At 41.4% G+C, this 20737-nt stretch overlaps 1 protein-coding gene across 2 annotated transcripts in view; it reads right to left on the bottom strand.

Annotated features, from left to right (window-relative positions):
* The window catches only part of PCNT (pericentrin), a 243826-nt gene that overhangs the window by 1648 nt on the left and 221441 nt on the right, over positions 1–20737 (bottom strand). For both annotated transcript variants that reach the window (XM_074968199.1, XM_074968200.1), the window contains 6 exons: positions 14947–15117; positions 13754–13918; positions 6719–6957; positions 3768–3856; positions 2100–2253; positions 448–575 (listed from right to left, as the gene is read on the bottom strand). In XM_074968199.1, coding sequence (XP_074824300.1) covers positions 448–575; positions 2100–2253; positions 3768–3856; positions 6719–6957; positions 13754–13918; positions 14947–15117 — 946 coding nt within the window. The remainder of the gene's footprint in view (positions 1–447; positions 576–2099; positions 2254–3767; positions 3857–6718; positions 6958–13753; positions 13919–14946; positions 15118–20737) is intronic.

Genomic DNA, 20737 nt, shown 5'->3' with positions numbered 1-20737 from the left:
GACTTTTTGTCCTGAATCTAGATGGAAAAATTTTAGAATTCTTAAGCATATTCGACTATTCCATTCCCTACCCAACTATCTGTATAGCTTTTTAGAGAGCTAGTGGGAATGAAGCAACTTCAATTTAAACCCTCCTCTTACATGCTTAATGTCTGACAGTATAAGATGACAGAAAAGAAGAACTTTTATCTTTGAACAGCTCCAGTTAAGAAATCATTTGTCGAAGTGTCATGCTTTGAATCTTTTAAGATACAATCCATGAAAGCAGCAAAACTTCCCTTCAAAGATGCACATTTTAATCTCCCCTCCCACCATGACAAATGCAAAGTTGTTTCTTTTTAAAATGTTCTTCACATTTTGTGACTATTAAGGACAATATGTAGAAGGCTTTTGAAAAAAGAATACGAGACTTTAGAAAAGCCTGAGGGATGATGAGGTTCATTTTACCTGTTTGTGCACCTCCTAATCTCTGCTGGATAACCTCTAAGCGATGGATGTATTCAGTTAATGACCGTTCGGGGTCTTGAGTAGACACTAGTGACTTCTCCGAAGCTGAACTTGTGGATGGATGTAATCTTAAAAAGAAAAAAAAGAAAAATTAAGCTTCTTCCTTTGTAAAGCTCACAATATACACGCAGAGGTGGTGAGTGAAGCGGTATCTTTTACTGATCAACTTCTGTTGGAGAAAGTGACAAGTTTTCAAACTACACAGAGCTCTTCTTCAGGTGCTAAAGAAGAACTTTGTGTAGCTTGAAAGCCTGTCTGTTTCATCAGCAGAAGTTGGTCCAATGAGATACTACCTCACCCACTCTCTCTCTCTAATAGCCTGGGACCAACATGGCTACACCGCACTGCAATATACACACAGCTAAGGCCAGCCTAAATGTCCTCATGTAGTTAATAATTCAGTGCAAGGGAAACTGGAATTTCAAAAACTGTTGCTGTATGTCTCAGCCCCATTCTGTGTAACAATGTGATGAATGAGGATGCGTGGTGTAATATTTGGAATGGAGTGTGAAAGAAAGTAATATCCTTGTTAAGGGCTGGAAACCTAGGAGTCTCAACCCTGCTGATATCTAAGGCCTTGTCTACACTACCAGGGTAAGCTGACCTAAGTTACACTACTCCAGCTACGTGAATAACTTAGATCGACCTACCGCAGTGTCTTCACTGCGCTATGTTAACAGGAAACACTCTCCCGTGGACTTACCTTACTCTTCTAGGGGAGCTGAAGTACCAGAGTCGACAGGAGAGTGCTCTGCCGTTGATTTAGCGGATCTTCACTAGACCCACTAAATTGACACCCACTGCATCAATTGCAGCAGCATGGATCTCCCTGGTAGTGAAAAGCCCTAAGAGGTAGCCGCCTAGTGGAAGCAGTTGGCAGGAAACAGCTGTAGAAGGCAGCTCAGGTGCTAAATCTTTTGCTCTGAGAAGTGGTGGGGAGAGCAGAGTCGGAGTGCTGCAAATTCTGTGATGCGCCTCTTAGGGGTACAGCGCAGAATCTCTCCCTTGGTATCTAAGACCCCCTTTGGGACACTGGGATTTGGCCACTCCTCCCTAATATTGAAAAAAACTGCTAAGTTGGAGGTGAGCGCACCCTCCCCCCCTTGCACTTCCCCAGATACACACACCTGAAGCCTGCAGATGTTTGTTACTAATGAAGCATCATAACATTGTGGCATAGCCATCTCAACTAACACATGCCTTTCACACAAGATTATTGAACTTGCTTCTGTGACGACATGGTAATAAACTTCAATTTGTGAGACACAAATAATCAAAAATTGCCTCTGTAGGGAGGGATCATGAACACAAACATTAGAAGTACTTTGTTTTGACAAAATAACATCATTAGATTTCATTAAGCAAAATATCTCAGACCAAGAAACCAAGCACATACTGTGTTTAAAACCATTCAAAACAAATTGGAAATTCAACTATGTTGAGCATCATGAGACAAATGTAATACATTTAATAAACGTAAAGAATCAAATTTCCATTCTTGTTCACCTAATCTCCCAACAATAGGTTATATTCTTATGAAAGACTACGATCTGGCAGAACAAATACAATACATTATGTTATACACTAGGTACCTGTTATGTAACCAGTAAGAGGATTTCGGTGAGTGGCTCACAAATCTAGCAGAACTGGTTCTGTGGCACGATCCAATATCTCGGGTAGGAGGGGAGTTTACATTAACACTTGGGAACTGCTGCTGTCTTAAAACTTCTGTTCTAGCACCAGAAACTGTATTAAACAAGTAATAGTCAACAATGAAATTATGCACAGAGAGCCACAATATGGAACAAAACTAGCGAATGATAGCAAAACAACGTTTATTTTGGTTTTCAAGTCAAAGGCTGAGTCCGTATTTTGAACAATTGTTTTTGACAGTATTCGAAAAGGCCAACATTTTAACGTTTGTAGTAATATAACTACTCCACACATACAACTCTCTGACAAATCATGCACATGCACAGTGTTGAAAGCTACCTTGTGTCTCCCTTCTACAGTCATTTTTCATGACTATTTTATTATAACACCAGAGGCACTTTCATTCCCTGTTCCTATTTTCAAGCCTTTAATCCCAAATATTTCTTTCAATCAATTCTAAAATCTCATGCTTGTTCTCCTCTGTATCTACCGTATGGATATAATGCTATAGATAGCGAGCAACACAGACATCCACACTTTTTTTTTTTTTTTTTTTTTTTTTTTGATGAGGGAGAGGAGACAGGAGTCCAAGAAATTTCAGTCACTCGGATCCATTTGACCATGAAAAACAAATCACAAAAATTGGCTTTTAAGGAAACTGCCGAGATGTTGTTTTGCATTGAGGTAACAAAATTAGTCATGTTTATTTTTTTTAAAGATTAAAATTTGGGAGGTACCTAGACCTTAATGAGAAATACAAAGCTTGAAAGATATTTGTTGAGGTATAAAAGTGATATAAGTAAGTTAAAAATAGTATAAAGAATGAAAAGTAATGTCCCACGTACATCGGGAACGGGAAAATGCACTATATATTTTTTGTTGGTTAAATCGGTATTTAGTTCAATATGCAGTCTAATTTTTTATTAAAAACAATGAATTAATGAAAAATGACATCTGAGATATTATATACACAAGTCCATGTATTAAAATCTGTGGTTCTCATAACACATCTATAAGATTAGGCATGGGAACATAATTGCCAGAATGGATCTGATCTCTAATAGTGGTCAGTAACAGCTGTTTTAGAGGAAGGTTCAAGAAATCCCACAGAAAGCAGTTATGGAATCACTTACCAGCAGGGAAAGACCTTTCCCAATCTCTATTAACTAGCTCATGTCATTCAAAAACTTTTGTTTTTTATTTTTAATATTTACAGTAACAACCCTGGATACGGTTATCTGTGTGCACGTCCAGTCTCTGCCTTACTGATATCTTGCGGCAATGAGTTCCACCCACAGGGTGACTGTGCATGGTATGAAAGATAATTTCCTTTGTTCAGCTTTAAATGCCTTTCATTCTCACTGCCTGTGCCCTTACACAAGCAGAAACAATTAGCTGCTGCTGGAATGATAAATCCTGAATTCCCCAACTATGGTGAGTGGGATCTCAACCGTTAAGTTGGGGGAACTGACGTTGTAACGGCTTTTTGTGATAAAATATCAAACCATTTCACTACTAAAGTCTGTTAGTTACTACTTAATAAAGACATGTACTATTGCAAAGAAATGTTAATAAACCACAATTATTTGTTCAAAAGAAATCCTCACCTGGGTTATGTCCGATACTGTGAGAAATGTTTTCTCCCTGTGCCCCTTTTCTGTTTACTTTATGCCATTTTTTCACCAAAAACTTTAACCTTGCAAATAATGTAAAGTTTGTATACGGATTAAAAACAGCAGAAAAACAAAAATTCACTTAGTTGAAATATTAAACATTATTGCTGATTTGAACATCTTAAGCAATATAAATAACAACCCCAGAAAGGAACTGGGAGCACAAAGATATTCAATTTAAGTCTCCTGGGCATAGGCTTATCAAATAGTTTACTGTGTTAACTGCCCTTCGGATATTTATTAAACGGCTGATGGAGTCAGACAAGAAAATTCAGAATTTATAAACTGGTTTTAAAGCAGAGCTTCTCTCTACATTGCACCAAGTTGAGAGAAACATGTCATCCCTTGACTTTAGCAAAGCTTTTGATAGTCTCCCACAGTATTCTTGCCACCAGGTTAAAGAAGTGTGGGCTGGATGAATGGACTATAAGGTGGATAGAAAGCTGGCTAGATCATCGGGCTCAACAGATAGTGATCAATGGCTCCATGTCTAGTTGGCAGCCAGTATCAAACAGAGTGCCCCAAGGGTCGGTCCTTGGGCCGGTTTTGTTCAGTATCTTCATAAATGATTTGGAGGATGGCGTGGGCTGCACCCTCAGCAAGTTTGCAGATGACACTAAACTGGGAGGAGTGGTAGATACGCTGGAGGGTAGGGATAGGATACAGAGGGACCTAGACAAATTAGAGGATTGGGCCAAAAGAAATCTGATGAGGTTCAACAAGGACAAGTGCAGAGTCCTGCAGTTAGGACGGAAGAATCCCATGCACCGCTACAGACTAGGGACCAAGTGGCTAGGCAGCAGTTCTTCAGAAAAGGACCTAGGGGTTACAGTGGACGAGAAGCTGGATATGAGTCAACAGTGTGCCATTGTTGCCAAAAAGGCTAACAGCATTTTGGGCTGTAAAGTAGGAGCATTGCCAGCAGATTGAGGGACACAATCATTCCCCTCTATTTGGTATTGGTGAGGCCTCATCCAGAGTACTGTGTCCAGTTTTGGGCCCCACATTACAAGAAGGATGTGGATAAATTGGAGAGAGTCCAGCGGAGGGCAACAAAAATGATGAGGGGGCTGGAGCACATGATTTATGAGGAGAGGCTGAGGGAACTGAGATTATTTAGTTTGCAGAAGAGAAGAACAAGGGGGGATTTCATGTTGCAGTGGGGGAGGTTTAGGTTGGATATTAGGAAAAACTTTTCCACTAGGAAGGTGCTGAAACACTGGAATGGGTTACCAAGGGAGGTAGTGGAATCTCCTTCCTTAGAGGTTTTTAAGGTCAGACTTGACAAAGCCCTGGTCGGGATGATTTAGTTGGGGATTGGTCCTGCTTTGAGCAGGGGGCTGGACTAGATGACCTCCTGAGGTCTCTTCCAACCCTGATATTCTATGATTCTATGAAACGACAGTTATCTCAATTAAAAAAACCCTATTAAGTTTCACCCCCTCTGCCAGCTGTAACAGAATGCAGTGAACACAAACAAGAAAGGTGTAATACTAAGGCACAGGATGAGGAACCTATCTTAACATATTCCCTATGAAGACATAAGATGCCATTAGGAGACTTTCACGCAAAGGTTTTCAAGATTCTATACCGGGGCAGGAGGAGACAAAAGGAACAAAAGCATAAACAAGCTTCTTATAGTGAAATCTTAATTTACTTTTTCATTTTAATGTATTTGACATTTTCTCCCTTCCTCCTTTGTGTGTGTGTCTGTCTCAGATGTTTAAAAAAGCCATGTTTGGTGACATACAATATGCAAAGGCAAGTCCCTGGTAACAGAAACCCAGTCACAAAAGACTGTTCATGTGGCAGGAAGAAAAGGAACAAATAGGGTAATGCAATTTTAACACCCTAAGAACACCATCCAATCCCCTCAATAGTTCCTGCCTTCCCTTTGTTTTGTCTCTGAGCGAAGCAGATCCTTCCCTTTCTCCCTCCCTGCTCAGCATGGGCAGAAGGTTTGTGGCACCTTTCCTCCGTACCCCTTATGAATGCATGATGTTGGAGGATGCCCTCCACTATACTGCAGCCTTTGGGGGCTGTAGGGAGCCCTGGGGCAGCTCCTCATGCTCCGCAGGATTGGTCACTGGCTTCCTGCTCCTGCATGTCATCCTGCTGCTGTTGCCATGAAAGCTTCCCTCTCAGGTATAACAAAGTACATCAGCAATTATTAACCTCAACCAATCACACTTTTACCAAGTGCGGGAAAAAGACTCAGGAGGAACCACATTTAGAACAAAATTATTGTTAAATTTAAAAAGTTATATTTCAATGACCTCCAACCAATAGGGAGCTGGGTTTTTCATTTTGAAATTATCTGCTTATTACAGATTGATCCTTTGTGGATAAATCAATGTGACAAGCTTCGTGACGGATGAAAAGTAGACTTGTTGGCAGAACTCAGAGGAATGTACTCATCGCTGATGAAGCATGAATGAGGTCAGATGGAAGGATTAATACTTCAGGCCAATGACTGGTGATACAATAGTCTCCTCTGGGTTAGGATACACTCAGTAAGCCCAGACAGAGGGGACATTGCCTGAATGGGTCATTCCTTCACAGGTGCTACATGTGAATACAGATACCAGATACTATGGGGTTGGGTGCAGTATAAAAATAGACAGATGCAGCTTTCAGGAAGCAATATTTTAAGGTATTCTAATAAGGCACATATGAAACACATTGGCCTTGAACATGCCATATTGGTTAAACACACTATTATTGTCTAAGTAACACTTTGAAATAACTGTTGAACAAATCTTTCACTCCAGAGTAAGGGAATTACAACTAAGCAGTTCTACAAATGAAAAATCTGGGGAATGTATTGTGGATGCTGTAACATTTACAAGGAAAACAGGAACATTATTTTATGAGTTTGTTTTTACCTTGATACTGCAATGACCACTCTCACTGCAGATCTGAACTTGGTAAAAGGACGGGAACGTGATTCAGAGACCTGCAGGTCTGCAGGCGAAGGATAGACTCCCATACGAGCTATCAGCGACAGCGTTGCTTGCTCACAATCCTGGAATCCACCCAGAAGTAGAAGAAGGTATTTCTTCTGATAAACGAGAGCCTTTCTAAAACTCTCTGCTCGCAGATACTTCCTGTATAATTTCTGCAACTGAAAAAAACCCAAGTCATTGAAATTTAATTAAGGACGCCTGAACACTCGTCGTATAGCCAGACCTGTTTACTCCCACAAGTTCTCCCACAACCTGTTTTCCGTGGCTTGACAAAAGCTAGCTAAAGCGGTTTTACTTTGGAAAATTGTGCGGAAGGCCATATAATAAGAACTGCTTCTAAAACTTTTAAGAAATTGTATAATGTTTTTGAAAATGAAACTTCCAATTAAAATTTGCATTACTGAAGCTCCTGCTAATATGGACCATTTACTGAAAATTAACAGTGTTTGTGATACTGGCAGCATGGAAGCCTTACATGAAGGTTTGTAAGGCTGCTATACCTCTACCTGTCTATGAGGCCTTGTCTACACCAAGGAATTTTTGCAGGGTTACTTGACCTGTCAAGTAAGGTTCTAAGAACAGCTGCCAGAAGACATCTCCTTTAGTGCTTCCAACATTGCTGATATGAGGGCAGCTACAACAGCAGCTATTTGCTAGCATGGACAAGGCCTCATGTAACTAACTTTACAGGCATTTGATTTTGGACAATCCAATTGTCTTAATATTTGTGAGCTTCTGAACACCGTATTCACACCCGGCACTGGGAAAATGGTTTCACTGTTTACCTTCTAGAACAGGATTTGTGTTAACTAGTTAATGTGAATGAGCATGTATGTTGGATTCAATGTTAATCTAACTTGATCACGATAAAATTGTCACAAAGGGGTTAATAGATGCTTCTGAAGTTCAAAGGAAACTATGCACTGAATACATAATATTCATGGATGGTTGGTAAGTTCTTGTGACAGACAAGAGGCTTGTGTCTCCCTCAGACAGCTTTTAGACCACAGAGAAGCCTGAGAGTTACAGAGGAATTTGTATCTTAAATGACTTGGCAACAAGAGTAACTTTTCTTATTGAAGACATACGTGGAAGAGTATTTTTGAATGGCCTTGTGAACATGTTATCTAACTATCACTAACCATCTTTTGAAAGGTGACTGCAAAGCTTTTCCTAAAAATTGAAAACTTGTAAGATTCCAAAAGTGTAAACAATAAATGCAGTTTATATAGCAGCAAAATAATTCTATATTTAATGAAAATTACCTAATATCCTGACAAATATGAGATGCAGAGATCTTGGGTTCTTTTGTTACAGCAAGTACGATCATATTTATCATGAACAAAGAGAATTCAAATTGAATTTGGAATAGGATGATTTTTCTTTTTTAACCTTCTTTATGGGTATCCACTTAAAACTGCAGCCTGGGTTTCCCCAGAAGTCAAGGGTCTCGATGCGGTAACTGTCTCAAACTGTGTTAAAATAAATGGAGTCCATTGCTAACAATGGGTATATACTTCATCTACTCTCTGACTCCTTCTCAAGAGGTTCTGTCTTTTTTAATTAAATATATGCTTCGATTCAAATTTAAGATTAGATCTATGCAGAGGATAACTATGTTCATGAAGTAAAGTAAAACCTACCTGTTTAGTTTTTCTAGAATATGATTTAAAGGGATACCACCAATTTGAAATCTAGTGAATTTCAAAAAACATATTAAGTAGTTTAAATATTACCCCAGCCAATTTCTATTGTTTAACAATGTTTTTAAAGATTTTTCTTCCCAAGTTACATGTGAAAGAGCCAAACAATAGGGGAAACTGACTGGCTCTAAAGAGAAAACAGTGGACTAACTTTAAACACTGTGCTATGGAAGGCACAAAATACAAAAATGGGAAAAAACTAGGGTTTTTTTCCCCTCTCTAATCTTTGGTTACAGTTACTTTAGACAGAGCAAACAAGCATAACAGCCTCTTCCCTGAAAATCCACCTGGATTGCATGAAGTAACAAATTTAGTTAAAACTAGGGCTGTCAAGCGATTAAAAAATTAATCACAATCATTCACACTATTAAACAATAACAGAATACCATTTATTTAAATATTTTTGGATGTTTTCTACATTTTCAAATATATTGATTTCAATTACAACACAGAATACGAAGTGTAAAGTGCTCACTTTATATTTATCTTTGATTACAAATACTTGCACTGTAAAAAACAAAATAAATAGTATTTTTCAATTTACCTAATACAAGTACTGTAGTGCAATCTCTTGATCATGCAAGTTGAAAAACCGGTTACCTACCTCTCGTAACTGTTGTTCTTCGAGATGTGTTGCTCATGTCCATTCCAAATCCCACCCGCCTCCCCTCTGTCGGAGTCTTCTGGCAAGAAGGGACTGAGCAGGCGGCGGGTCGGCAGTGTCCTATATACACCGCCATGAGGGCGCCACTCCAGGGGGCTTCACAGTCGACCCAACGTGTACCGCTAGGGGAAAATCCTTTCGACAATCATGCGTACACACTTATTGGAATGGACATGAGCAACACATCTCGAAGAACAACAGTTACGAGAGGTAGGTAACCATTTTTCTTCTTCGAGTGCTTGCTCATGTCCATTCCAATATGTGACTCCCAAGCAGTTTCTTTGGAGGAGGGGTCGGAGTTCAGCTGATTGTAGGACTGCCCTGCCGAATGCTGTGTCATCCCTTGTTTGGTGGGTGATGCCATAGTGTGACGTGAAGGTGTGGATGGAAGACCATGTTGCCGTCTTGCATATGTCTCGAACAGGGACGTGTGCAAGGAAAGCTGCAGATGAAGCCTAAGCTCTCGTGGAGTGCGCCGTCAATGGCAGGGACGGAACGTTGGCCAGGTCATAGCATGTTCTAATGCAGGATGTGATCCACGACAAAATGCGCTGGGATGAGATGGGAAGCCTTCTCATCCTTTCGGCGATTGCAGTAAGGAGCTGTGGAGACTTACGAAATGGTTTTGTGCATTCAATGTAGAAGGCTAGGGCACACCTCATGTCCAGGGAATGGAGCATCCACTCTCTGCCAGTGGCATGAGGCTTAGGGAAGAAGACCGGTAAAATATGTGCTGATTCACATGAAACTGGGAGATCACCTTGGGTAGAAACGCAGGGTGAGGACGCAGCTGAACCTTGTCTTTGTAAAAGACAGTATGGGGGGCTTGGAGGTAAACTCTTTGAGCTCAGACACCTTTCTGGCTGATGTTATAGGCACCAGAAAGGCAACCTTCCAAGTGAGGTAGGAGAGAGGGCAGGTGGCCTTGGGCTCAAATGGAGGGCCCATGAGCCTGGACAAGACTAGTTGAAGTCCCACTGGGGAACGGGCTGCCGCACATGGGGGTAAAGCCTGTCCAAGCCCTTGAGGAATCGGCCCACCGTGGGGTTTCCAAAGACTGATCTACCCGCTGCCCCTGGTGGGAGGCTGAGGTGGCAGACAAGTGCACTTTTATAGATGATATTGCCAGCCTTTGTTGTTTCAGGTCCAGTAAGTAGTCCAAAACGGGGGGAATTGGTGCTTGCTGCGGTGGGATATCCTTCTGCAGGGACCAAATAGAAAACCGCTTCCTCTTTGCCAGATATGTGGCTCGGGTGGAAGGTTTCCTACCTCCCAGGAGAACTTCTCTCACTGAGTCTGAACACTGGAGGTCCAACGGGTTCAACCATGGAGTTTCCACGCCGTGAGGTGGAGGGACTCCAGGTTGGGGTGTTGGAACTTGCAGCAGTCCTGAGTGATAAGGTCTGGGCATAAGGGAAGGGTTACTGGTCTGTCGACCAATATGCTTAACAACGTAGTGAACCTGCACTAGCGGGGCCACGCTGGCACTATGAGGATCAACGAAGCTCTGTCCTGGCGGACCTTGAGAAGGACTCTGTGTATGAGAGGGCAGGGCAGGAATGCATAAAGCACGTGACTCATCCATGTGAAGTGAAAAGTGTCCGCGATGGAGACCGCTTGCTGATTAGCAACGCGAAGCTGGAGCCCCCTGGTCGAGTTGACTTTACGGCCAAAAAGGTCCAGCTTCTTAGCGTCCCGCAACTTTGAGACGGGACCTGGTTGACCCTGCCGCTCTTTGTGGTTCGCCGCATCCACCACTAATGTTCCAGGCTGAGGGTGGGTAAAAAGGTGGTCTGCCATAGCACCTTTGTGGTGTTTTGTATGGTCTTGTAAGGGGCAAGGCTAACCTAGAGGTACCCTCCTGGGCAAGAATGTCCACCACTGGGTTTGAGTCTTCTGACACCTCCTCAGCCTGGAGGGGTTAGTTTTGGGCCACCCTCCTAAGAAGGTCCTGGTGCGCCCTATTGTCCATCGCAGGGAGTGTGGTGGCAGAGGTGCCAGCCACTGCCTCATCCACTGAAGAGGATGATGAGGCCCGTGGGACTGGGTCCTCCTGATCCTCAGGCGCTCTGGAGGCTGGCTCTGGTAGGTCTGCCCTATTTGGGGCAGACTGTGGCACTGGTACCACATGGGGTGCTGGTTCGAGAGTTGCACCCGTTTGTGAAGACCCACTCAGTCCTACTGCCTCTGGAATGATGGCCAAAGCATGAAGGGACATACAAATGTTTAGCATATCTGGCATGTAAATACCTCACAACACCAGCTACAAAAGTGCCATGTGAACACCTGTTCTCACTTTCGGATGACACTGTAAATAAGAAGCAGGCAGCATTATCTCCCATAAATGTAAACAAATTTGTTTGTCTTAGCGATTGGCTGAACAAGAAGTAGGACTGAGTGGATTTGTAGGCTCTGAAGTTTGCCATTGTTTTGATTTTGAGTGCAGTTATGTAATAAAAAAAATTCTTCATCTGTAAGTTACACTTTCACGATAAAGGGATCGTGTGAGTTAAGTGTGATTAATTGACAGCCCTAGTTAAAACTATACACATACTTCAATTAAACCTTTGATATTAGCTATCTGAACAGGGCTCAGACAACATAAATCTCAATTCCACACATCAAGTATTAAAATGATGCCAAAGTATCACAGTCTTTCACCGAACAATTTTATTCAACATTAATCTCCTGCATGTCTCAGTTTACAGAAAGGACTAAAACAGTTACAAAAATGATCATCCTTGTACAGTAGACTAACTCAAGAGGAGCTAGCTGCATCCCTACCTGAGGGGAAGGATCACTAGCCTGCAGCCAAGGCAGTCACCAAGGAACAAGCACCATCTCCCTGGCCAGAAGAGACTGAGGAAGAGGCCTAGGAGCAGCTGGCATAAGACAGAAGCGGATGAAAAAAGGTTCTGACCCTGTCATACCTTACAGCTGCCCTGGTACCGCAACAGGATGCCACCCAGAGTCCATGAGGAGTCACTACTAGAGACAAGCCACCACTGCAACTTGGATTATAGGGGCCACTCCCCAAACTGAAGGGACAACAGTAGGAAGTAGCCCCGGACAGTGGATGTAGACTCCCCACTGGTAGGTCCCTTACTCAGGGGTTGACTTCCAAAGGATCCTGAGTTGAGACCTGATGGAGTGGGAGGGGCCTGGCTCCTCCTAGCTCCCCTGCAGCCTTAAAGACTGAGGCACCTTGACCAAGCTGGGGGCTGGAAAGCAAGCGCTCCAGCCACTAGGCCACCCAGCCCTCCAAGCCCTCTGTCACAATTATTTAAAGAAACATTTCTGTAAAGTACTCCAGAACAAAATATAGGAAATGATGATGCATTGGCTGGGGGAATGGGACGCTCACTAAATAATTTAACAAGTCTAATCCTGAAAAATCTGTGTGTTCAATGGAATACACACATTTAAGCATGGCAGATTTATGCACAAAAATGCCACAGTTGCATGAACTAAACCAGGATGTGCAAACATATTTGGCCAGTTATGACCCTATATAGCCACATTTGCCCCAAAATACCTAATTTAAACAAGAAGTCATGGGATTTGTATAAATAAATTAGATACTTGCAAACATGCTTGTATATTCAAGGTATGTCCACACCTTAAATACAGTGAGCAGTTCTGGTCTCCCCCATCTCAAAAAAGATATATCAGAATTGGAAAAAAGTACAGAGAAGGGCAACAAAAATGATTAGGGATATGGAATAAATTCCACATCCAGACAGATCAAAAAGACTGGGACCATTCAGCTTAGAAAAGAGACGACTAACGGCAGTTATGAGAGAGGTCTATAAAATCATGAATAGCGTGGAGACTGTGAATAAGGAAGTGTTATTTACCCCTTCCCATAACACAAGAATCAGGGGTCACCCTATGAAATTAATAGGCAGCAGGTTTACACCAAACAAAAGGGAATACTTCTTCACACAGTGCACAGTCTACTTGTGGAAATCATTGTCAGTGTGAAGGATTTAGCTGTGAAGGCTAAAAGTACAACTGGGTTAAAAAATAATTAGATAAGTTCATGGAGGACAGGTCTATCAATGGCTATTAGCCAAGATGGTCAGGGATGCAACCCCATGCTCTGTGTCTCCCTAAACCTCTGACTATCAGAAGCTGGGACTGAAGATAATTGCCCTGTTCTGTTCATTCCCACTGAAGCACTTGGCACTGGCCACTGTCGGAAGACAGATACTGGCCTAGATGGACCACTGGCCTGACCCTGCATAGCCGTTTTTATGTTGTTGTTATCTTACAAAGTCAGGCTCAAGATGTTTTTTCCTGAAAAAATTACAATGTGCATCCAATCCAACCATATGTAAGAAATATCATTCCATCTTGCAAAAGTGTCACATGTTAATTCTGAGACATGTATAATAGTAAAAATAAGTGTCTCATCACATTTTGAGGAGAATCTTAAAGCGGTTTCCAAACATCATTTCACAACAAATCTGTAGGTATATGAAAATATGGGTAAACTACAGTACAAATTCTCTGTGGTCGTGGGTCTAGCAACCTGACTGCTCTCCAGAGTGCATTTCTGATCATATTTTGCAACATCCATTTTACCTTTGGGTTGGAAGTTTCCATAATTGGCTTGTTTTCAATTTCAACAGTAGCTTTAGCCAGCTCAGATTCTGCCTGTTTCAAAGCATTCTGCAAAATAGTTTTTTCTCGCTGCCATGAAGCCCTTTCTGATCCCTGGACGGAGTGAGCATCATCTGTAGAGCGGATCTAAAAAATGAAATTCAAAGAAAGAATATAAAATAACCATCAAGGTTCACTACTTCCAAAGGAATGCAAAAGTTATACCTTTTAAGTCAAATTCAATAGTAAATTGACTTTATGGAAAAACTAGAATGCCAGAATAATTATACTGGAAATTTCCAGCAGCAAAAAGATGTTATTCAGATAGGTTGGGAATTTCAAGTAGAACTTCAGTCCATGTTAACAAGTAAAGAAAATTAGACAGTCCTTGCCTAAAAATCTTAGTCTTATTAGTTGATATGGCTCCCATTCAGCTTAATACCAGAGAGACTCCAAAATGTTTAAAAATAGAAATACTCATCTCAGTCTTCCTTCCCACCCTATATGTAGGGGAAAGAGCTTGATTTGCTTATAGTTTTTGTATGCTATGTACATGCATAGAAATTACTCATGAATTTGAAAAAGTGGGTTCTGCACTTAATTCTGAGAGCAGTTATTCTCATCTCATATGGTCACTCTCATCTCTTGTGGGAATGAGTTCCCTGCTCCAGGTCCAGCTCCAGTGAAAGATCAGTCCCTTGTGCTCACAAGCGTCACTCTATTGGTTAACCCTTCCAGGGTTGGAATGGAACTCTAACTATCACAATAGGGTATGGCAACAAAGGGTGGGGAAATCTCTCAGGTAGCTAGGTCAAATCCTTTGGAGTCTATGTTCAACAAAAAAGCAGGCCATAGAATAGGGTATCAAGGTGACATGCTGACAGTGACCTATATTACTTGGCAGATGAGCTGCTGTTTGTGCAGATTTGAGCTTTATCAGTATGCATAGCATTATTTCTCAATAATCAATTAATATACCATCACACTTCGAACAATGAAGGGCACCGCATATCTGATGAACAGAAAACCCCAATATGTACTAGACCATGCAGGTCTAGTATATTGGTATTTTATTAGCATCAGGCCAGCAGGTAGTTGCCTTCAGTCTCCTGCCACGTATACAGCTATGCGACAGCAAAGAGAAAAATATAAATCAAATAAAAATGAATATATACCTGTCTGTTACCAATTCCCCTATGATGCTGCTGCTGAAGATTCTTCTCAAGTTGACAAATTGCTGCTCTTAATTCTAATTTATCCTCTGTCAGTGTTGTTACAGACTTTGCAAGTTCTCCATTTTCTTTCAGCAACAAGTCTACCAGAGAAACTGAACCTTGCAGTGGTTTCTTTTTAAAAAAATTGGGGAAAAACAAATTTGAGTTCTACTAACATTTATAGCTTCACCAAGCAATAAAACAGACTGCAGTAATTTTCATTTTTAAACTTTACAGTAGGAGGAGGCAAAGCATAAATTGCTCCTCTCCTCTATAAAAAACACAGTTGAGAAACAGGCTAAACCAGCCATTTTATAGAGCTGGTAGAAACCATCCAACGATCAACTTTTTGACAATTTGACAGGAGAAAACTGGAAAAAAGATAAACAAAATTTGTGTGAATTTTTGAAAGGTTCCGACCAGTTACAGAGTTTGTCAGATGTATTTATTGTGAAAAATGTCAATGAAATTTAAAAAAAAATAATAAAAATGTTTTAAAAAATTCACATTTTTCCACTAGCTCTACTATTCAAGCACTTAAAATAAAAATATGACTATAAAACAAAACGCAGCAAAACTAAAGTATTAAAATTAATTAGAAAAAGCTTATAAATGATACCTTTGTTCTCTTACAATGTTATTTTTTAAAAACAGTATTACATTGTTGTCTAGCAATCATTGAGTCAGAGTTTCAGGCCAGAAGGGCCCATCAGATCTAGTCTTACCTCTTGTAATAGCATAGGCCATCACCCGCACACTATACCCAACAATCGAAATGGGCCAAAGCTGCCATATACACAGTAAACAATTTTATACTGACTTTTAAAATTATATACTGCATTGTGGTGTACCTGGAATTTTGCATATTCAAATAACTATGTAGATCCGTTTATTTAAAATGTACACTATTGCAACTTCCTTATTTCTTTGAAAAACAAGCCACAAGAAAATTAGAGGCAAAGAACTTCATTACAACACTACTATGGTCATTCGTGTACACGAGGTACACAAAAAAAACTTTTTTGGGGGGTGCAGTGAGGGGGAAGATCAATGCAACATGGATCTCTAAGGGAGAATTCGCAAAAAGAAAAGGAGTACTTGTGGCACCTTAGAGACTAACCAATTTATCTGAGCACGAGCTTTCGTGAGCTACAGCTCACTTCATCGGATGCATACTGTGGAAACTGCAGAAGACCTTATATACACACAGAGACCATGAAACAATACCTCCTCCCACCCCACTCTCCTGCTGGTAATAGCTTATCTAAAGTGATCATCAAGTTGGGCCATTTCCAGCACAAATCCAGATTTTCTCCAGTGGGGTGGGAAGAGGTATTGTTTCATGGTCTCTGTGTGTATATAATGTCTTCTGCAGTTTCCACAGTATGCATCCGATGAAGTGAGCTGTAGCTCACGAAAGCTCATGCTCAAATAAATTGGTTAGTCTCTAAGGTGCCACAAGTACCCCTGTTCTTTTTGCGAATACAGACTAACACGGCTGTTACTCTGAAACCTAAGGGAGAATTGTGCCCCTAGGCAAACTAAACTCTTTGGGCCAGATCATCAACTGGTGTAAGTCATTGTAGATCATTTTGGAGCCAGTTATTATTTACTCTAAGGTCACTTTAGAGTGACCTGGCGGAATAAAGGAAGCTTAAAACGGGAATAAATTATATTTATACCTATTGTAAGGCTGCTTTAAACAGAGAGAGGCATAAAGAAGTCTTCATATAATGGGAATCAAGCCTACTGACTACAATGGAGTTTTGCTGATATACAGCAGCTGAAGATATGGCTTGGTTTACACAACAAAGATATATTGGTGTAGCTATGGCATTATGAAGTGTAGTAACAGGATTACTATAGAAGACACAGGAGGTAACTGTTCTGCTTGACTTCACACTGGTTAAGTCTCACCTCGAGTAGCGTGTCCAGTTTTGAGCACCACACCAAGAAAGATGCAGACAAACTGGAGAGAGTCCCAAGAAGAGCAACATGAATGATAAAAGGCTTAGAAAACATGACTTAGGACAAGGGTTCTCAACCTTTTCCTTTCTGAGGCCCCCCTGACAATGCTACAAAAACTCCAAGGCCTAAATGTGCCACAACGACGGTTTTTCTGCATATCCCAGAGATTAAAAGCTGTATTAAATGGATTGTTATACAGTTACACACACACACAAATATATAAAAAAGACAATATAGGCACAAAAATAAACTGAATATTATTTTTCTTTACTCAGTGTGAAACTTCTTGTCGCTGATCAACAATTCTGTCAAGATGTGGGCATATCTTTGACAAGCACATGCGCATCTCATGGTCAATGTTCAACTTGGTTCGGTGCTTTGTTTTCATTGATGTCATGGCTGAAAATCCAACTTCGCATATGTAGGTGGTACTAAAGAGGATCAAAATTTTCAGTGCTGCAGAAACAGCAGTGATGTACTCATCGGAACACTCACACCAAAATCTCTCCAGCGGCATTTCTTTGAACTTGGTTCTGAGGGAGCTGTCTGATGAAATCTCAATGAGCTCTTCTAACAATTTTGATGGAACCTCAGATGGAAGCTTAGCTTCAATGTTCTCACTGAAAGGGTTTGTAGTCCACGTCTGTAGCACCTTGTTACTGTTGTGAGTTTGGGAAAATAAGCATTACATTTGTTAAGCAGACCAGACAGATGTGCTGCTAGCTGAGGTTTAATTACGTCAAAGTCCATGTTTTGTTCCTGAATGAAAGAATGTAAGAGCTCAAACAGATCACTAGTGCCCCCACAGACACAAACTTTCCAGAGCTGTAGTTTTCTTTTGAATGCCTCAATTCTTTCATGCTTGGCAATAAAATTAGTGTTCCCACATTGCATAGCTTTATTCAGCTTATTCATTTCACTGAATATATCTGCGAGATAACCCAGTTTTGCCAGCCACACATCATCTTTCAGCACTTCGGCAAATTCAGTTTTCTTATCAACTAAGGAAGTACATAACTCTTCCTTGAAATTAAATATACAGGCAAGCATTCTGCCTCGAGATAGCCATCTCACCAGTGTATGCATGAGCAAGGAAAGGTACTCTGCACCCACTTCCTCACAAAGTGCAGGAAAACACCTGGAGTTTGTTGCTCTGGATTTAATAAAATTAACAAGCATTATTGTGAAGACCTGGTTCAATATCTTTTCCAGCAAGCGCTTCTCAGTGTAAAAAGCAGTGTGTCCAAATAGCACGAGGTGCAACGACTTTTATTTTGCACAACATCAGAATGCTTTGCAGTCATTGCTGTGGCTCCAGCAGTGCAGACCCTAGTGCAATTAGTCCAGCTGATTTCTGCTGAAATCATAAAATCATCTAACAGTTTGAAAATGTCGTCTGACTTTGTTGTTGTCTTGAGCTCTTTGAGGAACAAAAAGTCTTCCTTTATTTCCTTATTCCACATATACCAAACATAGGCAAGTAAATGGGACATTTTTGAAATGTCTGTGGATTCATTTAGTTGTATAGCAAAATCATTTTGTCACACAGCCAATCAATACACTGAGAAATTAAGTCTTCTGACATAAAAACGATCTGTTGTCTGACAGTGTCATTAGACGTTGGTATTTTTGTCAGTATCTTGGCCTTCTCCTCTCCAAACACTTCCTTTGTTACTTCAATAACACCTGGCATCAAAATCTCAGCAATCGTAAGTGATTTTTTTGTTTTTGCAATTTTCTGCACCACTATGTAGAATGACCTTAAAAGCTTTTTATCTGCAGTAGTTGTGGATTTCATTACTGCTTTAGTACCAAGCAGTTCTTTGGCCTTTCGCTCCAAAAATGAACGGTGCTTATCCTTATAGAGTTCATGTTTTGTAATTAAATATCTCTCTAATTTGGAGGGTTTCAAACATTCAATGGACAATACCTGTGCACAAATTACACACTGCGGTTGAGGTATACCTCCACTTCTGGAACAAATAAAACCAAAATTCAAATAGCTGTCTTCATACTTCCTAAATTTTGTGAGGTTAATAGCGGCTTTATGTTTCTTATTCACATCACCTCCTTGATGTTCTTCAGGCATTATGGTGGTTGAACTTGTTGAAGAAAGTTCCGCACCACTGTCCTGTGGATTTAGTTGTTTTGAAGCTGATGGTCAAATTAAAAATTTATCCATTTATCTGATATTATTTACACTTACAATTTTTTTTTCCTGTGCTGTGGAACTTGTCCTGCTCCTGTTGAACTAGTTCCTTTACAACCAGTAAAGGGAGCTAGTTAACTTGCAATGCTCGCGTCAAACTCACTGGGCCAAGGGCAGAAACCAAGGAGTGAGCCCTCGCATGCAAAGTCTCTGTGGGCAGAGCCAGAGCTGGGCCAGAAGGCGTTAAGGCTCACCGGGCAGGCTGGGTGACCCCCACCTCAGGGGCTGACCCAGAAGTCTGAGCCCCGACCTTCCATGCAGGAAGCTGGGGCTTGAGCTTCAGCCCACTGGGGGGCAGGGCTTCAGCCCCCGGCTAGCTTCAGCATGGTCACTGGGTCTCAGATTCAGCCCTGGCTCCCAGCTTTTGCCCTGTGGGGGCATGCAGGCTCTGGGTTTCAGCCACAGCTCCCAGCTTCAGCCCACGGCACCGTGGCTTCAGCCGCACGGCAGCACTGGGGCTCAGGGCTTCAGCCCGCAGCTCCCGGCCGCTGCCCCTCCCCTTCCCCCTCTCCCTCCACAGCACCAGGGCTTGAGGCTTCAGCCCCATGGCGGCACCGGGACTCAGGGATTTAGTACGGGGCTTAGGGTTGCAATCCCGCAGCTCCCCGGTGCTGCAAGCCCTGCCACAGGCGTTGGGGCTCCAGGCTTCAGCCGTGGGACCCCACAGACCACTGACCTATGAGGAACTGTTAAAAAACATGACATATTTAGTCTTGAGAAAAGAACAATGAGGGGAGACCTGATGATAGTCTTCAAATGTGTTGAGGGCTACAAGTACTCCTTTTCTTTTTGCGAATACAGACTAACACGGCTGTTACTCTGAAACCTATAAAGAGAATGGCGATCAACTGTTCTTCATGTCCACTGAAGATAACACAAGTAGTAATGTGCTTAATCTCCTGCTGATATAAGGAAACTATCCTTATAGTTAGAAAGATTTAAGTATTAGAATAGGCTTCCAAAGAAGGTTGTGGAATCCACATCCTTGGATGTTTTTAAGAAGAGGTTGGGCCGACATCTGTCAGGGATGGCCTAGGCACACTTGGTCCTGCCACAGTGCAGGGGGCTGGACAAGCTGGCCTCTAGAGGTCCCTTCCAGTCCTCCATTTTTATGATTCTATGACTGTCTCATGGACCACTCTCCTTCCATTCACAATCACACATTCCACCTACCTTCCAATTATGATCAACAACATCCCTTTGACAACTACAGCAATTACTTACTTGAAAAGTAATAAAAGGAAAGTACTTTGGGTTTTTTGTTTCTTTTAATGCGATTAAGCAGTTGGAAACAATGAGAATTGGCACTAGGTGACCAGCTCTTCATGGAGAAACAGCAAGTTTTCTTCTCAGACTGTGCTCTGTAGCACCGGTCTAATTATAAAAACTGCACTCAGAGATTTTGAGTCAGAGGGATAGGTTCTCAAAAGTCATCTTCAAATATTTCTCACATGAGGTTTTTCTAGGAGCATGTTATAGTAAGACTGGTAAAGGCAGACTACAGCCACAAAGTCAAGATTAGGCTTTTTAGTTTAAAGCAGTTAAGAAAGGCTGGGCAGGTTGGGTTTAGGGGAT

This window comes from Natator depressus, chromosome 11, assembly GCF_965152275.1.
Source record: "Natator depressus isolate rNatDep1 chromosome 11, rNatDep2.hap1, whole genome shotgun sequence".
Taxonomy (NCBI): domain Eukaryota; kingdom Metazoa; phylum Chordata; order Testudines; family Cheloniidae; genus Natator; species Natator depressus.
This window is presented reverse-complemented; position numbering and strand designations above follow the sequence as displayed.